Below are 24,079 nucleotides of genomic sequence, written 5' to 3'. Positions count from 1 at the left end.
GCTTCCATCTCTCCTGTAGCCTGACAGCATACAATATTGCTCCATAAAGGATCCCTCTCTCTCATTCTCTTTCTTTTTAGAATTAGAATTAGAATGTTACAGCGCAGTACAGGCCCTTCGGCCCTCGATGTTGCGCCGACCTGTGAAACCATCTGACCTACACTATTCCATTTCTTGTTCGTAGATTCTCAGCCTTTTCAATTTGTTACATTGTTTCTCTACTTATTCAGCTTTCATTTTCCTTTATTGCCTGCAATTGAGCTGTTGTTCTACTCTCTCACTTCTTACTTGCATTTTCTCAATTTGTTTGTGGTCTTGGCTGGCTCTCAGGAGATGTTGTCTAGGTGTTAGTGGAATTCTGCCAGGGCCACTCAGCTCCTGACCTCATTACAGCATTTGTCCAAGCATGGACAAAAGAGCTGAACTCCAGAGGTGAAGTGAGAGTGACTGCCCTTGACATCAAGGCAGCATTTGACCCAGTATGGCATCAAGGAGCCCGAGCAAAACTTGATTCAATGGAAATGAGGGGGGGAACACTCCACTGGTTGGAGTCATACCTAGCACAAAGGAAGATGGTTCTAGTTCTGAAGAAGGGTCACTGACCCGAAACGTTAACTCTGCTTCTCTTTTCACAGATGCTGCCAGACCTGCTGAGTGGTTCCAGCATTTCTTGTTTTTATTTCAGATTTCCAGCATCCGCAGTATTTTGCTTTTAATTAAGATGGTTCTAGTTGTTCGAGGTCAATCATCTCAGTCCCAGGACATCAGCTGCCCTATCAATGACCTTCCCTTCATCATAAGGTCAGAGGTGTGGATGTTCGCTGATGATTACACAATGTTCAGCATCATTCACGACTCCTCAGATAATGTAGCAACCCGTGTCCAGATGCAGCAACACCTGGACAACATCCAGGCTTGGGCTGATAAGTGGCAAGTAACATTTGTGCCAGGCAATACTATCTCACACAAGAGAGAATCTAACCATCTCCCCTTAGTGTTCAATGGTATTCCCATCGCTGAATCCCCACTATCAACATCCTGGGGGTTACCATTGACCAGAAACTGAAATGGAGTAGCCATATAAATACCGTGGCTACGAGAGCAGGTCAGAGACTAGGAATCCTGCAGCGTGTAACTCACCGCCTGACTCCCCTAAACCTGTCCACCATCTGCAAGGCGCAAGTCAAAAGTGTGATAGAATACTCTCCACTTGCCTGGATGGGTTCAGCTCCAACACTCAAGAAGCTCGACACCATCCAGGACAAAGCGGCCCACTTGTTTGCCATCCCATCCACCACCTTAGCGATAGTCAGCACGGTTTTGTGAAGGGTAGGTCGTGCCTCACAAACCTTATTGAGTTTTTCTAGAAGGTGACCAAACAGGTGGATGAGGGTAAAGCAGTGGATGTGGTGTATATGGATTTCAGTAAGGCGTTTGATAAGGTTCCCCACGGTAGGCTACTGCAGAAAATACGGAAGTATGGGGTTGAAGGTGATTTAGAGCTTTGGATCAGAAATTGGCTAGCTGAAAGAAGACAGAGGGTGGTGGTTGATGGCAAATGTTCATCCTGGAGTTTAGTTACTAGTGGTGTACCGCAAGGATCTGTTTTGGGGCCACTGCTGTTTGTCATTTTTATAAATGACTTGGAAGAGGGTGTAGAAGGGTGGGTTAGTAAATTTGCGGATGACACTAAGGTCGGTGGAGTTGTGGATAGTGCCGAAGGATGTTGTAGGGTACAGAGGGACATAGATAGGCTGCAGAGCTGGGCTGAGAGATGGCAAATGGAGTTTAATGCGGAAAAGTGTGAGGTGATTCACTTTGGAAGGAGTAACAGGAATGCAGAGTACTGGGCTAATGGGAAGATTCTTGGTAGTGTAGATGAACAGAGAGATCTTGGTGTCCAGGTACATAAATCCCTGAAAGTTGCTACCCAGGTTAATAGGGCTGTTAAGAAGGCATATGGTGTGTTAGCTTTTATTAGTAGGGGGATCGAGTTTCGGAGCCACGAGGTCATGCTGCAGCTGTACAAAACTCTGGTGAGACCGCACCTGGAGTATTGCGTGCAGTTCTGGTCACCACATTATAGGAAGGATGTGGAAGCTTTGGAAAGGGTGCAGAGGAGATTTACTAGGATGTTGCCTGGTATGGAGGGAAGGTCTTACGAGGAAAGGCTGAGGGACTTGAGGTTGTTTTTGTTGGAGAGAAGGAGGAGGAGAGGTGACTTAATAGAGACATATAAGATAATTAGAGGGTGAGATAGGGTGGATAGTGAGAGTCTTTTTCCTCGGATGGTGATGGCAAACACGAGGGGACATAGCTTTAAGTTGAGGGGTGATAGATATAGGACAGATGTTAGAGGTAGTTTCTTTACTCAGAGAGTAGTAGGGGCGTGGAACGCCCTGCCTGCAACAGTTGTAGACTCGCCAACTTTAAGGGCATTTAAGTGGTCATTGGATAGATATATGGATGAAAATGGAAAGTGTAGGTCAGATGGTTTCACAGGTCGGCGCAACATCGAGGGCCGAAGGGTCTGTACTGCGCTGTAATGTTCTAATGTTCTAAAAGACAGGTTAAGTGAGTGGGCAACAAGATGGCAGATGGAGTATAGTGTAGGGAAGTGTGATGTTATGTACTTCAGTTGTAAGATTAGAAAAGCAGAATCTTTTTTTAAAGGTGTGAAACTTGTAAGTGTTCAACAAGACTTGGGTGTGCTTGTTCAGAGAATGCAGAAAGTTAACATGCAGGTATGACAAGCAATCAGGACGGCACAGTGGTTAGCACCACAGCCTCACAGCTCCAGCGACCTGGGATCAGTTCTGGGAACTACCTGTGTGGAGTTTGCAATTTCTCCCTGTGACTGTGGGGGTTTCCGCCGGGTGCTCCGGTTTCCTCCCACAGCCAAAGACTTGCAGGTTGATTGGCCATTGTAAATTGCCCTTAGTGTATGTGGTAGGAGAATTATGGGGATGTGGTAGGGAATATGGGATTAATGTAGGATTAGTATAAATGGGTGGTTGATGGTCGGCATAGACTCGGTGGGCCGAAGGGCCTGTTTCAGTGCTGTATGACTCTATGACCATCCAGGACAAATCAGCCCCTTGATTGGCACCCCATTCACAACCATCAACATTCACTCCCGTCACCACCGACGCACAGTGGCAGTAATGTGTACCATTTACAAGATGCACTGCAGCAACTCACCAAGGCTCCTTCGACAGCACATTCTAAACCCGCAGCCTCTGCCCCTAGAACACCACCACCTGCAATTTCCCCTCTAAGCGGCACACCACCCTGACTTGGAAATATATCGCCGTTCCTTCACTGTCGCTTGGTCAAAATACTGGAACTCCCTTCCTAACAGCACTGTGGGTGTACGTACACCCCAAAAACTGCAGCAGTTCAAGAAGGCTGCTCACCACCACCTTCTCAAGAGCAATTAGGGATGGGCAAAAAATGCTGGCCACGCCAGTGATGCCCACATCCCATGAACAAATAAAAAACATTCTGAACCTAAAGGTTTCTCCTTTTATTCTGTCTGTTTTAGCTTCACTTGTCCTTTGCTAGCATGTGTGTTCCACTGCAGCCTCTAGAGGCTACAACACTACGTTATATAAAACACAAGGTCGGCCCCGGCAGGAATACTGCGTCCAATTCTGGGCAGCACACTTTCGGAGGGAGTGAAGGCTTTGAAGATGGTACAGAAGAAATTTGCTTAAATGGTTCCAGGAATGAGGGATTACAGTTGCATGGATAGACTGGAGAAGCTAGGGTTGTTCTCCTTGGTGGAGTGAAGGCTAAGAGGAGATATGATAGAGCTGTTTAGAATCATGAAGAGCTTCAATGGAATAAATGAAGATAACTGTTTCCAGTGGTTGAACACTCGGAAACCAGAAGGTGATTAGCAAAAGCACCAGGTGCAACATGATAAACAACTTTTTTTTACACAAACAGAGGTTAGGATTTGGAATGTACTGCCTGATAGAGGGTGGTGTATACAGATCCAATGGTAGTCTTCAAAGGGGAATTGGATAATTCCTTGAAGGAGAAAAAAGCTGCAGGAATGTGGGGAAAGATCAGTGGAGTGGGATTAACCAGATAGTTCTTCGAAAAAGCTGGTGCAGACTTGATCAGCCGAATGATCTCCTTCTGTGCTGTTCTATTCTATGATCCTATGATTCTTTGCTTTTATGATTCTGCTACAAATGATGGATGTGAGGTCTGGTTTCCAGATTCCTTTCAATTTGTTCTCTGCCATTTGCTGACCTAGACTTTGCTCCCTTGGCCCTTTAGACTTTCTGGTGGTGCCATTCTAATGTCAAGCTCTGAATTCACTTATGGCCCATCCCGCTGAGAGCTCGTTGCTGTGCTAGACTGGGCAGAGGGCTGACAGAACAATGAGAATCTTCAGTCATGCACAGGTCTTCTTCAAGATCTGTAGTGCTATTGTACTTGTTGGGTGTCCTTTTACTCCCTCCATCTGCTTGCACACTATCCCTTTGTGCAATTTTATGGACAAGATTCTTTCTGGGATGCAGTAAGGTTGTAGACCTGAAAAAATAGAGGAATGTCGAGTACTTCCTTATTCTGTCTCTCATTATTATGTTTTATACATTAAAACTGTGTGGTTAGAAATTATTAGGGGCCCCAAACCTTAGTTGCTATTACTGAGCTGCCCAGCTCAGAAGTATGATGGCATAGAATGCAGCTTCACTGGACATGGAGACCAAAATCTCCAGTTACACAGACAGTCCCAGGTGCAGTAGCTACAAGTGGATTCAAAGCCCAACCTGACAACATATCACCAGGCTTAGCCAGCTTCTTCGAGAGGGTGAGATCTTGAGATCTGTCCTGTCAGTAGTTAATAGCAAAATTCCATCAAGGTAACGATGGCCAGGCTAGTCAGTAGAGATTGGATGGTTTTGGCAGAATTAAAAAAGACAGGAGACCTTCAGCTCGGGGTCATGCCTGTGAACTGAACGGAGGTGTTCTGCAAAGCAGTCACCAAATCTATGTTTCGTCTCCCCATTGTAGGGCTGACTGCATTGTGTGCAGCGAATACAGTATGCTGAATTAAAAGCAGTACAAGTAAAGCAGAGACAGAAAAGTTAAGGAAGGGAAAAGTCAGAGATGGACCATCTAAAGGTGAAGGGAGGGTGGAAATTGGAAGCAAAGTTGATGACATTTTCCAGTTCAGGGCGAGAGCAGGAAATGGTACAGATAGTCATCAATGTACAGGAAAAGCTGAGAGAGGGGACATGAGTAGAAAAAAAGAATGTTCTACATTTCCAACAAATAGGTAGTCATAGCTAGTACCCCTACAGGTTCCCTTATAGCATCTTTTATTTGGAGGAAGTGAGTGGAGTCAAAGGAGAAATTGTTCCCTGTCAAGTTAAGTGGAGGAAGGGAGGGTGGTTGAGCTTCCATTCAAGGAGGAAGTGGAGAGCCCTCAGGCCATGCTGATAGGGGATGAATGTGTAGAGGGATCAGATTTCCATTGTGAAAAGGAGCCAGGAAACTGTTAAGGTGGTGGAGTGCGATGGAAGAGTTGCAAATGTAGGTGGGAAAGTTGGACAAGGGGAGAAAAATAGAGTCAAGATAAGAAGATATCAGTTCAAGATTCTGTCCAAAGTCATAGCCAGTCGAGTCAAGTCTGCTCTGGAGTTGGTGATCCACCCCGATCAGACCTGTACTGTACCCGGCAGGAAGATCTCTGATAGTCTCGCGCGACTCAGGGATACGATCGCCTACGTACGGGACAGGAGGGTGGACACCTGCCTCATCAGCCTGGACCAGGAGAAGGCTTTTGACAGGATATCGCACACCTACATGATGGATGTGCTTTCCAAAATGGGGTTTGGGGAGGGAATCTGCAATTGGATCCAACTGCTCTACACAAACATCAGTAGCGCAGTCTCAATCAACGGGTGGGAATCGGAAAGTTTCCCGATCAAATCTGGAGTCAGACAGGGCTGTCCTCTCTCCCCGGTCTTGTTTGTTTGCTGTATTGAACCCTTTGCTGAGTCTATTAGGAAGGATGCGAGCATAAGAGGGGTGACAATCCCAGGCAGCGGAGGCACTCAGGTGAAAACCTCCCTGTACATGGATGACGTCGCCGTCTTCTGCTCGGATCCGCTGTCTGTGCGCAGACTGATGAGCATCTGAGACCAGTTCGAACTGGCCTCGGGAGCCAAAGTTAACCACGGCAAGAGCGAGGCCATGTTCTTTGGGAACTGGGCTGACCGATCCTTTGTCCCCTCCACCGTCAGGTCAGATTACCTGAAGGTGCTGGGGATATGGTTCGGAAGGGCCAGAGCGTGCACCAAAACCTGGGAGAGCGAGTAGCCAAGGTATGACAAAAGTTGGGCATGTGGGGGCAGCGATCTCTCTCCATCGTGGGTAAGAACCTGGTCATCAGGTGCGAGGCGCTCACGTTGTTGCTCTATGTGGCGCAGGTCTGGCCCATACCCCACTCCTGCGCTGTGGCAGTCACCCGAGCCATTTTCTGCTTCATCTGGGGATCTAAAATGGATCGGGTCCGGAGGGACACGATGTTCAAATCTCTGGATAAGGGCGGGTAAAATGTACCCAACGTGGCCCTCATCCTGATGACCACCTTCGTGTGCGGCTGCATCAAGCTGTGTGTAGACCTCCAGTACGCAAACTCCAAGTGTCACTACGTGCTGAGGTTCTGTCTGTCCCCGGTGTTGCGAAGGATGGGCTTGGTCACATTGCCGCGGAACGCTCCATGCAGTTGGGCCGTGCCGTACCACCTATCCTTCGTGGAGCAGTTTCTGCGGGAAAACACCTTTGACCACCGATCCATCAGGCAGTGGTCTGCACGGAATGTCCTCAAGGCCCTACGGGAAAAGGAGACGGTGGATCCTGTCGGATGGTTCCTCGAGCAGACCGTCAAAGTCATTTGGCGGAATGCCTCATCACCAGAACTTTCAAACAAGCACCAAGATGTAGCTTGGCTGGTGGTGAGAAGAGCCCTCCCCGTCAGATCCTTCATGCACACCCGAAGTCTCGCCCCTTCCGCACAATGCCCCCGCGGTGGCTGTGGTGGGGAAGAGACGGTCGCCCACCTCCTCCTGGAATGTGTCTTTGCAAAGCAGGTGTGGAAAGAGATGCAGTGGTTTTTCTCGAGGTTCATCCCAAGCAGCTCTGTAACACAGGAGTCTGTGCTCTACGGGCTGTTCCCAGGGACGCACACCGAGACAAACATCAACTGCTGCTGGAGGACTATCAATTCGGTGAAAGACGCCCTTTGGTCTGCCCGAAACTTGCTGGACTTCCAGCACAAAGAGTTGTCCACCACCGAATGTTGCAGGCTGGCACATTCCAAGGTCCAGGACTACGTGCTGAGGGATGCACTAAAGCTTGGGGCAGCCGCAGCAAAGGCTCAATGGGGAAAGACCACAGTGTAAGGTCCCCCCACCAAGCTGAACTGAGGGGCTGGATCCATGGGAAACCCCTCGAACTGTATTGGGAAAATTTTCATTTGCTGTAAAATGTTAAAACGTTAATGGCATGACAAATGAACTGGAAGGGTTGTGAGGCAACTCATGATTGTATTGAAGGAAACTGATCTCCCTTGCAATGTTTGTATTTTTTGGTGCTGTTTGAAACTGGTAATGTATTTTTTACAGATTTTTATGAATAAAGTATATTTTGGAAATAAAAAAAATAATCAGTTCCTTGGGGCAAGAATAAGCTGAATTTTAAGGGAATGATATGGATGGGTAAGAAGGCATGGGGGGCATAAAATCAGAACAGGACACGTCCGACAGGAAGTCCGACGTCGTGGCGTCCATCCCAATTTTGTCCATGGGAGCAAACATGGAGGCTGGAGGTCTGACAGTGATGTGGCAGGCACGTAATTAAGCTAGTTAAATGGCCAATTGAAAGCGACTTTTTGTGTCAGATGCAATTTTATAAAGGGCGCACGGGTCTCATGGGCCTTCAGTGTCTCGCGATGGCAGATCATGCCTGCCTGGATAGAGAGGCTATTGATTGGAAGGGCTGAGCTTAGCGTGTCATGAGTGAGGGGAAGAATGGCTGCGTTGCAGGGGGACCAATTCAAAACGGCAGTGGGTAAGTGACACCTGGGCAAGGATCACGTGTGGGCATCAAGGGGGACACTGGCAGGGGAAGACTACCTTTAAGGGAGAGGCTATTTATCATGGGCCTCATTCACCCAGGCTTCAGGGACCCCGTTGCAAACAAATTGCACCTGAGTGGGAAGGAGGGCCAGGCACCTTCAGTGATACCACAATGGACCATGAGCCCACAGGAGGGACCTCAGCAGCCTCTGGACAGAAGGGCGAATAGGAGAGAGAGAGGGAGGTGGCCGGCGCAGAAAGAGGTACCCTGCAGAAAGAGTGTACAGGTTGAGGCTCAACTACCTGCAGATGTCCGAGAGGTTGTGCCAATGAAGACTGCGGCTCTCCAGGGAGGCCATTGCTGACTTGCATGTAATGATACATAATGAGCTGTGCCACAAGGAACTGGGTGGCAATCCAATGCCAGTGTCTGAAGGTCACTGCAGCGCTGAACTTCTATGTCACCTGATCATTCCAGGGATCCACAGGGGACATTTGTAGAATCTCGCAGTCCGTGGCATATCGGTGCAGCAAGGAGGTCACCAATGCCCTGTTCAGGAGGGCCAGAGACTATGCAGCCTTCCGCACGGAACCCAACTCACAAGCAGAGAGGGCCATTGCTTTCAGGGCCATTGCTGGATTCCTCCAGGTGCAGGGGGTCTTCAACTGCACACATGTGGCCATCGAGGCTCCGGAACACTTCATCAACAGGAAAGACTTCCACTCCCTCAATGTACAACTTGTCTGCGACCACTGTAAACAGATCCTGCAGGTCTGTGCACACTTCCCGGGAAGTTGCCACGATGCCTACATTTTGAGACAGTCTGAGGTTCCTGCACTTTTCCATCCTCCCTCCTGCCTTCAGGGATGGATCCTTGGAGACAAGGGCTACCCACTGAGGACATTGCTGCTGACACTTGTGAGGAACGCATGGATGCAGAGGAGAGGTACAATCCCTGCCATGGAACAATGGGAGCTACCAATGAGCAGACCATTGGTCTGCTGAAGATGAGATTCAGGTGTCTAGATCAGTCCAGGGGAGCCCTTCAGTATTCCTTGGCGAGCGTCTCATGTATCGTGGTGGTTTGCTGTGTGCTGCACAGCCTTACCCTGCAGAGGGAGGAGCCAATGAGCAACGAGGAAAGTAAGGAGCAGACTGCCTCCTCAGACAATGAGGATGTGGAGTGGGAAGATCGGCAAGCTAGGCCAAATTAAGAACCTGAGGGGCAACATGGCATTGGACATGAGAGGGAGGCTCGCGATGCCCTTATACATCCCTGTTTTATTTGATCCTTTATGTACCTTGTCCAATAAAGACCTTCCTTTCTGCAGCCAACTTTCACCAGTCCTTCCTTAACAATGCATTGTCTTATTGATCATTCACGTATAGCTGATCTGGTGAGGGTCCAGAGCTGGGCCATCGCAGCATCAGCGATCGCCTCCAGCTTCTTACTAGAGGCTGGAATGCAGTGAAGGATCAAACCCTTGATGGAGAAAAAGGGAGGGAGTCCTTGCCTAGCAGCAAAGATTTATTTACAGTCATAATGGTTGCAGAAAGTGACAAGCACCTCTCCTGTGAAAACTCAGTGATTCTAAGAGTACTTCTTAATTTTCTCACTTGAACTATTATGTAGTGCTGACCCTGCTCTGTCAGCTGAGATACAGCCTGCCTGTTGATCATGATGCCGCATGGCGACAGATGACATTGACCGTCCACGGGGTGCCTTGGGCCTGGAGAGCTCCGGCATGCTGTGGGCCTCCTGCACAGAGGCAGTACTGCCTTCTTTCAGCTGGGATGTTGGATGAACTGGCGACACTGGCAGAGGGGCAGAGGAGCTGTTGCCTGCACCAGGATCACCCCGAGAGGAGCCCCCAGCTGGGGGAGGCAGACACTCCTCCTCCCTATCAAGGCAGACTTCTGCTCCCCCTCCCTATCAAGGCAGACTTCTGCCTCCCTGCTGAGCTGAGAGGACAGAGGATCTGGTGGTGACTCGAGGTCCTCTGTCCCCTTCTCGCCTTGCCACTGCCACCTTGCGCCCATGGTGAGGACGAGGGTACGGTGGTCTGCACAAATATCCAACTATTACTGAGTGCTCTGTTGGATGTGACTCTCCATCAGATCTGCCAACCTCTCAATGGAGGAGGCCATTCATCAGAGATAATGTCAAGTTAAAGGCTTGGATGGACTCCTCAATTGACCACACTTGGGCACGCATAACCTCTAGCATCTCTGCCAGATGTTGCTACACTTCTCACTCAGCTCCAGCATTTTCCTTATTGCTACCAAAACCAGAGGCACATCATGAGCCTGGGGTTCAGCATGGGCCTGGCCTCCCACAATCTGTCAGACTGTCAGAGACATAGGCTTTTCACCGTCTCCATCAGCTGCCTGGGCATGTGTGTGCTGTGTTCACCAGATTCTGTGCCCTGATCTAAACTCACACACAAACCCACCAGGGTGCATGTATCTGTGCTGGTGAAGGGTGGAAGAATATCAGGTGCTAATGGACCCTCTCAGGCTCCTTCCACCCTCAGAGGTGGCAGAATCTGCCGTATTTTCCACTGGTGTCCGATTTGGCACAGCTTGACCTGCATGACAGAACAAAGACATGTAACACTCTAGGACCTGCCATCCCTCCGTTGCAGACGCCCCGACAATGCAGTCCCCTGTGTGCACCGATGCCTGATGAGCAGCATGGTGACATCATTGCAGATACAGCGTTGAGCCGCATGTAGACCTTACTATCTTGGGCAGATGCCCCTGTCTCTCCGTCTGCAACGATCCTTCCATCCTGCGGTCTGACAAGCTCCACGACCTCTTCCTCCATGCAGCAATGGCAGCCCTTCTTTGGTCTTCGCCTACTCCGTATGATTATGTGCTATCTTCTCCTGCAGACAAAGGAAAGGAAGATGTTGGACCCCTAGCAACATCAATCCCAATACAAAGGCTGCTGGTAGTGCAGTTGCCACCGATGGGGGCACACATACACTTCCAGCATGTGTTCCCTTCCCAGGGATCTTGCGAGATTTAAATATGACAGGGTGCTTGCTTTCAGGGCTAATGTGACAGGCCGCTGACAGACATGTTGCATCCTCTGTCCCTTTGCCCACATTGGTGGAGGGGCAGGTCACTGTCGTCCCAACGCAGTGTCCTACTTTGACAGATGCACAGCTCAAGATGATGAAAGGATTAAATGATACTCACTTTCGTAGCCCAGATGAGGTCATTGAGCCACTTGCAGCACTGTATCCATATGCGCGAGGTTACGCCACAGCTGCTGACTTCTTCAGCAAACTGGACATGTCTGCTTGGTTCAGCTTGCCGGTCTCCTCCTCCTGTTTCTTTGGAACAAGATGTTCCTCCTCTCCCTGAAAGCCTGTAGGAGCGCCTGGAGGGAGACATCAGGAAACCGTAGGGCTGTTCAGGGTCTCCTGTCAGCCATCTCTAATCATCGGATGTCACCTCCTCTAGAGCTCAATACAGGAGTGACATCCCTTTTAAAAATGGTGCCAGACCCTGCCGAGGCATCACCTGACAACATGCTCCCCACCTCCGGGCCCAATTCTGACCACACAATTGCTCAGAGTTCACGGCTGGCCACTGCTGAATCATGTGCAGCTGGCAACTCCATCTTCCCTTGTGCCTTCCGTCTGACTTGGCTCCCGACGGCAGGACCAGCGTTCAAAACACAAAATTCAGCCCAATGGGTCTACCAGGACAGTCCTAATTGTGGATCTTGGGAAGGAGGTGGAAGTGGCTGAGCAGGATTGGAAGCTATGAGGTTTGAGGCCATCGAAGGAAGATTGTCAGAGGAGATGAGGTCAGTGATGGGGTTGGAAACAATGGCATGATGTTCAGTACTGGCGTCATGGTCCACTTTGAAAAATGGTTAGTTTTGGAGACAGAGCTGGGACGATTTGTATAATGGGCGTCTCGAAGGCATATCCTCTCCAGCATTCACTCAACAGAGAGGTGCAGAATTTAGGAAGCTTATGTGGGATATATCTTCCTTGTAATTAGCCATCTATTCTCCTATCTTTTCTAAATTGCCCTTCCAGAGCTTCAGAATCCACCATGCTATACTCTGTTCCTAATCCAGGCATCATTACTCACTGTTTTGCAATCAAGAGCCATAATAGTCTGTTACTAATTCATGCTTCCAAAGACCTCAAAAACTGTGGCTCATTTTTTCCTGTGTCCTCCCATTAGCAAACGTTTAAACTCCACGCTTGGTGTAAAGGATGTAAATGAAGAAAAGTGGTATGTAACTCGCCTGGTCTTCAGTATCTTGCAGGAGTCACCTGACGTTCTCAATAATCCCAATATCATGTATAAGTGGAGAGAAACAGAACTGCTGATGATCTATTCTGATGAAAGGTCACAACCTGAAATTAACTCTGCTTCTCTCTCCACAGATGCTGCCAGACCTGCTGAGTATTTCCAGCACTTTCTGTTTTTATTTCAGATTTTCAGCATTCGCAGTATTTTGCTTTTATTATGATGTATAAGTATATCCTCACTCAATAACAAAATTAAATGCGACATTTTCTATTGTCTTGTAAACAATGTTTTGTTATGGTTTCGGAACGAATTAAGGCGGGTAACAAACTGCTGGACTATTCGTGACCCGAACGATAGCAAGAGCAACATTCTGCATTTCTAATGGATGTCTCCCATGCCGCAGACTCCATACATTTTCACAGCTTATAATAGTGACTTTCAGATCATTTAAATCCGTCAGAGGAGGAAATATAACCTTAGTGTTCTGATAAAAAGTATACCTGCGAATAAGACTTGAAAACAACTGAAGAATGATCACTCAGTGAAGATATTTTTTCCTTATTTCAATTTTCTCGTGTGTTTTTTTGATTTTAATCACAATAATTTACAGGCGCTCACTAAAATTATGACGAACAAGGAAGTTAGCTGTGAGATAATGAGGTATAAAAAACGTTAGTAAAAGCGCTCCAGGAGGTGGTCACATTTTTGGAATGCAATCCCTACTATTTCCTCTTTCTATGACAGCTGCTATAAAACTGGGAGCCACGATAGTTGGAAATAACAGCGAGGAAGTTGCTCTTCAGGGACATTACATGTAAGCCGCATGAACATTCATTCGATTAGAGGATGCTATTTGTTAATGTGGAAACAGCCAAGTGATCCAAAAAATCTAAAGCAAGATATATTGTTTTAAAGGGAAATAAATCTGCGGTGTGGTTTCGATATCGAGCTATTTCTCCAGCCGAGAAATAAACCGAAGTATGAGTTTACAAGCCAGCTCAAATTCGTTATATACCTTAATATTAATTGTACAGTGTTAACTTAAATCCGATATAAGAAATGCGTTCATGATAATGTACTCGAACTACCTTTTCGTCTAAGATATGTTTGGATCAGATTCAGTAAGGATGTGATACTTTAAACAATTTCAGGGAAAAGATAAAATAAATCTAACGTATCTACTATATAATCTAATGTATGGGGATAATTTTTCCGCTTCTGAAACAAGCGTTGACACAGATCTCAGAGTAAGTGGAGCAAATCACTCTGGGAGGCCATTACTGTCAGTCAGTGGTTCTATTCCCAATTAGATTCCCTGGACTCCGGGCTTCCGCATGAATAGGTCCCAGAAATGGTCAGATTTCTGAACTTTTCTGGAAGCCCTTAGCAGGTTAGACAGCACCTGCTTTTAAACAAAACGTGTGTGGATGCTGTTCATTCTTCATTGTCTGTAGATGGCGCCACATTTACACGGCTAAAGCCATCGAATCACCTGTAAGTTCTGTATTATTGCTAAATTCACTACTTTGAACCCTCCAGTTACTGAAGCTCCTTTGAAAAATTTCAAAACAACCAGTATTTAGGTAATACAGTTCCGAAGAAGGGTCACTGACCCGAAACGTTAACTCTGCTTCTCTTTCCACAGATGCTGCCAGACCTGCTGGGTGAATCCAGCATTTCTTGTTTTTGTTTTAGGTAATACAGCATTGATTAGAGTGATTATTAAAACCAAATGCAGAGTAGATTGAACTAATTATTTCAATGAGTACTATCATCAGAATACTCTTTTAACTATTAACAACCTTCATTGTGTAGTGGCTGTAAAATAGATCAATGTCCTTAGATTCCTCATAATGAGTGCCAAGAGTTAGAAGAGTGATAGGCAAGATGGCCAATAACTTAGTCAAAGAGGTGAGCTTATGTAGAGTCTTAAAGGTGATGGTGGGGTTTTAAGGGGGAATTCCAGACCATAGTGCCTAGCTGACTGAAGATGCAGCTGCCAATGGTGGGGGAAGGGACAGGGGATGCACAAGTTGTCAGAGTGAAAGGAGTGGAGAGTGTAGAGGGTGGAGAAGGAAGGTCAAAGGATAGACAGTTTGGATTTTAAAAGTGCAGTGACTTACGGGAATCTCTTTCCAGAAATAGACTCAGAAGGAATTGGGGATGTTGGTGAGACGGCCTTGTGAAGGATCAATACCATAGGAGTAGAGAGGCCAAAGGTCAAGAGGATGGCCTTGAATATGGGTAGACAAATTTGTACGGAGGGAAAAGTTTATGGAGGAGAGAAGAAAAGGCAATTGAGATAGACATGAAAATCACCAGGGCTCAAGTAGAAAAGGAAGGAGATGATTACAGAAAGAAACTCAAGGTGCAGCTTGGGAGGCAGTAGAAAGCAAGGATTTTAAGAGAGGTGAGAGCGGTGAAACAAGGTGAGGTAGTAGAAGGAGTAGTGGGAGAGATCAAATTGTGAGTTGGTGATCAGAGCTACACTGTTACTGTGGCAGTTTGAATGCAGCAGGTGTCATGAATGACAAGGGCCTTGTTCAAAAATGAACAAACATTGTGGAAGGAAATAAGGAGAGGGAAGGTGATTGGTAATCCTCAGGCTAAGTCTAAGGAGGAAGTGTTGAGCGGGATGGAAAGGATGTTGACAAGTTTAGCCCCCAGTGGGGTACTGGGAAAAAAGTTAATGAGATTGAAGAATAGAGAATTTGTGGTTGTTGCTCTTAAGGAAAGGAATGGGTGTCCTAATGGGCTCTTTGAAGAATGCCAAGAGTGGCACAAAGTGTATTTCAAAGGATGCTAGTAAAAAAGTAAAAGGCAGAGGAGAAATGATAGCTTGGGGAAGAAATTAGGGGAGCAAGGTACATAAAGGGAAGAAATGAATGATGCCATGGCTGTTTGACAGGAAAGGGAGAAGATAGAAGTAAAGGCCTCAGGTCTGGAGTGACAGCCAAAATGCTCACACACCTGAATCACAGTTTTGTATTTTGCTGTGGTGAGAATATTAATAAAACAAGTTCAAGCAAATTTAATTCACTTTGATGAGATAGCTTGTGTTCAGTAAAAATCACCAAATACTGCTAAATTTACAGAAGCATGTAAGTCATTGAAGGGTGATTCTCTTCTGTTTGTTAGCATATCTTAGTTTCTCTATAGCAGTGTCTATATGGTATTATCCATAGTTTATATGCTATATATAAGTTCACCCAGTCTCGTCATATCAATTATTGCTATGCTGTATTTTTCTAAACCATAGGTATTTTTTGTGTGTGATATATTTTGTCAAGAATGGAGATGTCAACTTCTTGGCAGGCTTTGTATTTCATTCCTAATCCTTAGATTTAGAGACAATGTCTAGTTCTTGATATACATGTTGTTTAATTAATGTATTCCTTTCTTCATTTATTCTAGACTTAAAGAAAATGTCTAGCTCAGAAGGTTTTGCTGCTGTATTTTATAGTGAACCAGGAGTCCTGGGGCTATTGGCCAATGTAATCAGTGCCTTCCTAGTCGCTCTGCAGAATTTTGCTCAAGTCAATGCAAATGTTTCAGCTAATGGAACTGAAAACATCTTGGCAGGTTAGTGAAAATATGGCAGTGTGCTACAGCTGTAGTTAGTGATCTCCTCACTGAAAGACAACAATTTAAAATATTTTATTTTGCTAAAATAACAACGGTCACTAAACTTTAATTATGTGAGAAGTTTTGAGATGTCTTGTGATAGTATTACGCAGGGAAAATGGTTTAGGATGATTGGATTTCATAACTGATGTGAAATATTATCTGTTCTGTAAATCAAAATATATGCAAATATTAGTGCATCCTTTATATTTACTATCAGATTAATGACAGTTATTATAGGGAAGATAAAGAAGGATTCAAAAAGAAGGGCCATTTAAATATTGGTTTCGGATTCCAGAGGTGCTATGTAACCTAAGGGAAGATTAATACATCATTTGCAATAAACAATATTCCTAGAATCTGTTTCATGGATCTGAAAGTACTGTATAATGTGCTTTTATTTTTTATTTTAGAGATACAGCACTGAAACAGACCCTTCGGCCCACTGAGTCTGTGCCGACCAGCAACCACCCATTTATACTAACCCTACAGTAATCCCATATTCCCTTTCACCTCCCTACATTAGGGGCAATTTACAATGGCCAATTTACCTATCACCTGCAAATCTTTTGCATGTGGGAGGAAACCGGAGCACCCGGCAAAAGCCCACGCAGACACAGGGAGAACTTGCAAACTCCGCACAGGCAGTACCCAGAATTGAACCCAGATCCCTGGAGCTGTGAGGCTGTGGTGCTAACCACTGCGCCTTATTAGGGATAAATTTCTGCAGGAGTTCTCCAGATTGTAACTTTGATCAAAGAGCCACAAAACCCCCAGAAAAATTGTGAACATGACGTTTGTGCTATTTCTGCAGTGGTTCAAAGTCATGACGGATGATCATCAGAACCAAAACAGAACTGCACTCCATTAACTATTTAGCTCCCCGACAATTAGTAGAATAGAGAATGTGTCATAAAGTAACAATAGAAAAGGTCGCATTGATTAATGTTCAGGGCATTAACTACATTCTTTTTAGAAAGACTTCTGTGTTCAGACTTTGTGTATAAAAAGGTCTTTACATTGAGATGTAGTTGCCTTTATACATTACTGTACTTTAGCATCATTGCAGTGCAGTTTTTTTCTTCACAGTAACATTAAAGTTGTCAGGACCCAATCTGACTGCTGAAATAAGCATCAAGAGACTCTGCAGAAAGCAACCTCATACCACTGAATGGGATTTAACTGAAGTGCAGTGTTAATCTTGCTCCAATGTTTCTTGGACCTCCATTCACACAACCAATTTCTAAATGTAATATTTGTAGCGTGTAAATACTCCCACATGCACTCTGTAACTATTTACACACCATGTGCTGTCAAATCCGAGCACTTATTGACTGCCTCATCCAGGGGTTGTCACACTGTTCCCCTTTGGAGTCAGTCAGAATCTGACTCCAGAGTTTTACTGAAAGTATAGGGTTGTTGCAAAGCAGAAAGCTTCTCAACAAAGCTAAAATCGCAGTATTAACAAATGCTAAGGAGATTTTGAATGAGAGATTAATTTTAAATGTCTCCTGATCCTGAAACCCCTTTTTAAGTAATGCCTTTTGACCTTTTTTAAAGTTTATGGTGTTCAAGAATGAATCAAGTATGAAGACCATATATTTGATGTAAAATGTTTGACAAAGGAACCAATGCTATTAAAGATTCCATTGTCTGTTTTCTAGGTGTTCACCTTATCTTGATTGGTGGAGTGACACAACTTGTTGCTGGATTAATGTCCTTCAGAAAGTACGACCATCTTGGTGCCACAGCCTTTATAGCATTCGCAGCTTTGTGGAGCAGCTTTGGGGCAACTCGGATTATTTTGGGAGCAAGCTCCCCTCTTAATGCCACCTCCAACAGTCCATATCTAAAAGACACCAGTGTTGTAAATAATAGTTCAAATGTGGACCTACCTCCTATTAGTGAGTCAGCTGTTGCAGGGCTAGTAGCCTACATCAGTGTAGCATTTATTTTGTCCTTCTGTTCAGCTACAGCTAATTACATCATGCCTTTTGTGTTTGGGGCCATTACACTTGCACTCATTTTTGAAGCTGTTGGTCTCTTTAGCCAATGGGCTTTAATACTATCTGGAATCTTTGAACTAGTGATAGTTGTCTTTGGGCTTTATGGAGCCACTGCCCTGCTTTTAAAGGGAGTCACCCAGAGATACATCCTTCCAGGGTTTGGCAATGCATTATTAAATGTGCTTCTTCTTGGAGCAGCTAACAAATCATCTTCTAAGACCATTGGTGAAGAGCAGAAGAAGAACACCAAATATGCTGAGCCAATGGCCCTTGGTAACTTATGCAGTGTGATTTCTCCCTTCATCTTTGCTTTTTACTGCTTTGGGTACATGAAATCATTTTATGTGGGAGCTGTGTGGGTCAGCATCATTTCTATCGTGCAGCTTTGTGCCAGCTACTATGGTTACTTGCGTAGTGATGTCTACTTTGCTACTAAATTTGGTGTCCATAGTATGTATTGGCTTGTGAAGTCTTGGGAGGAGTTCATTTTAACTGTCCTCATAAATATTCATAATTTAGATAGCAGCAGAGCCAGGATGACAGGAGACTGGTTTTTCTTGGTCACGGCTTTGATTTTGTGTCTGATGTCTCTCAATAGAAACAAACTGGAAATAATCCATAATGGCTTTTTTGGTCTTCTCACCATCTCCACCATTCCTCAGATCAGCAGTGTATCATATTACAGATTTTTTGGGGCAGTTTGCTCTATGTATACAGCCCTCTCACTTTACGTAACATTTGCCAGCCTAATCAACTCCATAGCAGAAAAGGCACTGATTCCTATTGGAACTCAACTCCTCTCTTCAAAAACATTTCAGAATGTTCTATTTTCCATAAAACAAAGATTCACCAAAGCTGAGGAGCTCCCATCGTTTACTACTGTGCAGCTTCCAGATGCCCTCTTCTACATCTGCAATGGACTGGCAGCCCTGTCTGCCATCCAGAGTGCAAATTTGGACCAGGCCCAAGCTCATCTTACTATTCCCTGGGTGCTGATTCCTGGAACTGTGATCCAACTCTATGTATCCAGGATTCAAGTCCGAGGAGGAAGGCGTTTTGGCTCTGTATTACCCTTCTTCTATGCAGCTATCTGGGCGGCTTGGACCTGGCTTCGATTTGCAGGTATATTTGTCAGTGCAGTATTACCATGAACAAGCAATCCTCTATTGATATAAAATATCTGTATATCTCTATATATAATGAAAGTATTTTTGTAACTGGGATTTTAGTGTATATACAGTTTTTTATTTTTTACTGTTTTTGTAAAAGTTATATTTCTTTAGCTTGCACACTTTATATTAAAAAAAGTTCTGTTTATTCTTCGTTACCAGCTTTGTCTCCCATTTATGATGTCAATCTACCCAAAGCAAAAATGGCCATTATTACAAAAATATTCCTTTACTATTAAAATAATAGACAGTCAAAAGAATGAGCTATACTCTCCACGTTCATTTGGGGATTAAATTTACGCTTGTGATTATACAACCCCAAATTAATATTTATCTATTGTCTACTTCTAGACATCATACTTATAGCTTATAAAAATCTCATACAACAGAAATAATGCAATGCCATACAACTATGAAATATGTTCCTGCATATTATTCAGATTTGGAAAGCAAATTTTATTTTTCTCAGTTGTGATATAGTAAGAAAACATATTAAGTATACATGGACAAAGTCTTAACATTGTCTCACCATTCCTTGTGTGCTGATCTCTGGGTCCCTGGTCTAGCTTTGTGTTCAGGATTCAAGTACAAGAATGGAGGTGATTTGGGATTATACTGTTGTACGTTCTGCTATACAGCTATCTGAGCATTTCTTTCTTTATCCTGGAAATGTTGTGACTGCTTAACAACTTATATCTTACATTTCACTATAACAACTCATTATATTAAGTCATGTTAACATAGATTAACAACTCATAAAATAGCAAAGTGGGGGAATGTTGTTAAATGTGTATTAAAATTTCACACTAAAGCATCTCTCAGAAAATGTCAACTTTCAATCATTTCTCAGTAGACTGGAAATTTCCATTGACCATTTCTGGTCACAATATCTTCACTCTAAATTCTTGCCCATAAGTAATTACTCAAATTAGTATTTGTATTGACAGTAATATTGTGTGCTTATATTCATGTCTGTCTGTAACAAGTTTCATTAAATATGTGTTTTATACAGGTCATTTGTTAAATATTGATCCAGGTTCTGATGGTGGATTCACTGCAGGAGCCATAGCTTTCCTTATAGTCAACATGTTTCTAGTTATCTTGGGTGAGTGTTTTAATTGAAATTCTGCTCAGTTTGTGTATTTCAATACCTGGAATCAATGAGGAATTAATTTATTGTGTGCTCTCTCCCACAGCCATTTATATTAATATAGTGCTACTCGTAGTCACAGTTATCATGGAAGTGATAATCATCTGCTTTCTACTCTTCACCCTAGAGCGACTGCCTCTTCCTTTGGAAGGTCAATCATCAATTCAAGTTATTTTTAATTTCCAAACAAATGTCTATTTTATAGCCACGTAAGCACTAAGGACTATTTCTCTCCACTGTTAACCCCACAGGTGTGATGCTGGCTTTGTTCAGTTTTGTCTGTGTTTATGGAGCAAATGCCTCTTTTGCCAACCATATGTTTGGGAAACAACTAATTCCTCTGGGTGACTCTCTCTTCAAGGTAAATGCTATATGATATATATTTGCTTCTAATATTAATCATTTTTCAATGTATTGCACACTAGACATCAAGGCTAAGTTTGGTCTTTAGTTGAAGCAGGATTACAAAACAGGATAATTGGACCAGGGCATGGAAGCGTAATTCAGGTCCCAATTTGAAAGTCATACATTCTGTTCTTATTTTTGTATATTTCAATTTTATATTGTTGCCTATATTTAAATAGCACAACTTACTACAGTTTGGGAAGTGAAACAGTTAAGTTGGTTGAAGCACAGGAAATCCTGTGCAGTGCAAGCTGAGGAGTTGGGAGACACAATGGGACCACTGGCAGAAGGACATGATTACAATGTGACAAGTTTACAGAGGCAGTTTCCATTATAAATGTGGACATGGGAATTTATAATGAAACATGTTGACAGGATGTGCATAAAGATATAAAAAATTTACTAATACTATAAATGTGCAGGCATTTTCACTCTCTTCCTGTAATGTGATAATCTGACACATTTTTGCTTCCTAGTAAAATTTGCTATTCCAGCATAATGAACTTCATTTGAAAGGAATATACCTTTTATAATGTGAGGTCTAACAGTGAAAGAATGCCAACATTATGCATTATTTTACATATGTGTTTTGGCAGAAGTCATTGTCCTTCCAATGTCACACAGCAGTCTGCATTTTTATCTTTACATGGAGCTGCAAATTTCCAAGCACCTATAACTTTGGAAACTTGCGTCATCAAATAGGAATTAAACTCCGATTGACCTATTTACTTAAAGTAGTTAAATTTCGCGATCTTAAATGCGAGTCACTTAAACACAGCAGCGCTTTAGCAACAAAGTGTATTGTGTGGTGTAATGCTGCTGTCATTATGAAATACCCCATCATCTGTGTTTCTGTGAGCAACACCACAGGCACCCACTAGTTAAGGAGTAAACTACCTCGGATCATATACATGTATTTAACATTCTTGATAGTTTCTAAACTGCTAAAGTACACTAGGTGTGGTTCGGGATGTCATCCAAACTCCTATAGCTTTCCAATTCTATTTTTTTGTTTACAAATGTCTTGTCCATTCATTAAACAACGGACCGTGTGAAAAGGTTCTACTCATTTCTGTAAATGCAAACAATATTGAAGCTTGTTTCATGAACAGAAAAACCTACATAAACATCTTGACTGTAATCTACTTTGTTCTGTAGCATACATTTTATTTGACTTCTGAACACTGCAATCTAGACCTGATGATTCATTTTAGAAAAACATAAAGCATTATTTTAATTTTAATACATCAATGAAAATCAAAATTTTTCTGAAATACCTTTTCCTTTTTATTTACAAATCGCAGGCAGGAACAAACGAACAGAAAGATCAAGCCTCTTTGCCTTGCCCCATTGCTTCTTCACGGCAAACTAGTGGTCTACGAACTATTGCAAAGATCTTAGATTCTGGCCACGTGTGCGGCATCCCAACCGATACTGTATATGCTCTGGCAGCTTCCTGTAAACACCCAGAAGCTATTGAAAGTATCTACAACATAAAGGTAAGGATGTCAAAACCAGTAAGACATAAATACTGTACATTCAGACGTGAGTCTTAAAGTTTTTTTATTCTTACCCATTAATATCATTTGCCACAAAGTGCACCTTTCAATCTTTTAATGGATGATTGCTGTCCTTGCTTTTCTAGGAGCGTCCTACAGAGAAACCTATCTGTATCTGTATCTCCAATCTGGACCAGCTTTCTGCGGTGCATCCTCCATTCAGCCCCTTGCTTTGGGAGTTTATGAACCATGTCTACCCTGGAGGGATCAGCTGTATTGTGAAGAAAGGAGAATGGCTGAGGAAACTAGGTATGCCTCGTGATCAGTAGAATATTTTGAAGCATCTGTTCATCCCTATTCAAACAGCCAGTTGTATCAGTTAATATGATTGGGAATGAGATTAGATTCTAGGGAATCAGATTTATCCTTTATTAAAGGTGTTGGCGCTGCCTATGATCGTGTTGGTACAAAGGACAGCATCATGATCCGTGTTCCTGACCACACTGTGACAGCCCATCTCGTGAAAATGACTGGTCCACTAGCCATTACTTCAGCCAATCCAAGCGGAGAGCCTGATAGCATCCATCATGACATGGTTATCTCGTATGTATTCAAATATTACAATTGAACTAATTGTTGATTTACCTTATAATGGATGCCTTTTACAATTTATGTGTTATGTTTATCAACAGGCGCCTTGGGCACAAAATTGATGGTGTTCTATGTGATGGAAATTCCAATGAATTGGTTGCTTCCACTGTCATCAACTGTACTAAGATTAATGAAGGTATTATAGCGTTCTGCACAATTATATAAATTATATATTCATTTAGTTACTGATTAACCTGATTGTATGCAATAGTACCTACATTGGGTTCAGCTCCTAAGGCTTATACATGTGTGTATTTCTTTAAATTATATATCAGTTTTAATATGTTAACATAGTAGTGGTTGAAGTAGGAGATGGGGCTGGAATTGGACTGGCTGCACACAAAGCAGTTTCATTTAATGCTGAGCAATTTTCAGTGATAACATTTTTTACATTGATGAATGTACTATTAATACTTGTGCAGGTCAACCAGATGTAACTCATGTTGACAACTATGAGGTTCATAGAGGAAGTACTATTGTAACCCGATTTTGTCCAATAACTGGCATTATCTGAGCATCAAACTTTATATGTGAATGAGTTTTAAAAAATACAATGTGAGTTTTAGTATGACGTTTTCAATAATTCTCTGTTATTAATGCTTTCGAAAGACCACTTCAGTATTGATTGTGATGGGTTTTGGCTATGATTAATCTGTTTTTAATAGAAATTATTTACTTTCTTCAGAAGGAATCACCATTATAAGAGAAGGGTGTGTCCCAGTGGTGAGAGTCATGCAGCTTTTTGAACAAGTGAAGAACAAGTTAGATTAATGGCAAACCTCAACTGACAGAAACTGTCAGAACTGACATGTGGTGAAGATACAAAGGTCAACTGCATAGTCTTAGGATTTCTTACACAAGTGGATAATTTTCCATTACCGTTGATCCATGTGGCAGTAGGTATAATGCAATGATGTATAGTGGTTTCCTTTTATTAAAGAGAATATGGGAGTTCATGATTTGCTGCACTTTTATAGTTATTTGATTCACCTCATCAAAGCAATACTTCATATTGTGGGTCTGAAAAGACCTGATATGAAGTTTACTGACCCAATTGAATGATGCTCAGCAGTTAATAACTCTGCAATTAGTGAATATTTAATTATGTTAGTTTCAATGCATGATGCATAAAGTAAAAGTCATAAATATACATTTATAGAAATAACTAATAAAATCAGTCTTTTTCAATGT

At 43.4% G+C, this 24,079-nt stretch overlaps 1 protein-coding gene across 3 annotated transcripts; it reads left to right on the top strand.

Annotated features, from left to right (window-relative positions):
• Window positions 1-13,147: 13,147 nt before the first annotated feature.
• Window positions 13,148-23,844, top strand: LOC137377907 (uncharacterized). Of its 3 annotated transcripts, XM_068047982.1 has the most exons (12): window positions 13,148-13,198; window positions 15,799-15,966; window positions 17,673-17,736; window positions 18,613-19,136; window positions 20,196-20,288; window positions 20,380-20,484; window positions 20,585-20,694; window positions 22,043-22,237; window positions 22,384-22,546; window positions 22,675-22,840; window positions 22,930-23,024; window positions 23,574-23,844. In XM_068047982.1, exons 2-12 carry the CDS (start codon window positions 15,810-15,812, stop codon window positions 23,657-23,659), a joined length of 1,758 nt encoding a protein of 585 aa, XP_067904083.1. In that variant the 5' UTR covers window positions 13,148-13,198; window positions 15,799-15,809; the 3' UTR covers window positions 23,660-23,844. The 3 variants fall into 3 exon arrangements, with proteins under 3 accessions (XP_067904083.1, XP_067904082.1, XP_067904081.1); XM_068047981.1 differs by having other exon boundaries at window positions 17,673-19,136; window positions 23,577-23,844; XM_068047980.1 differs by having other exon boundaries at window positions 17,673-19,136.
• Window positions 23,845-24,079: the final 235 nt, after the last annotated feature.

The sequence above is a fragment of the Heterodontus francisci genome, chromosome 15 (genome assembly GCF_036365525.1).
Source record: "Heterodontus francisci isolate sHetFra1 chromosome 15, sHetFra1.hap1, whole genome shotgun sequence".
NCBI lineage: Eukaryota > Metazoa > Chordata > Chondrichthyes > Heterodontiformes > Heterodontidae > Heterodontus > Heterodontus francisci.
The sequence above is the reverse complement of the archived record's forward strand: the minus strand, read 5'-3'. Positions and strand labels throughout refer to the sequence as shown.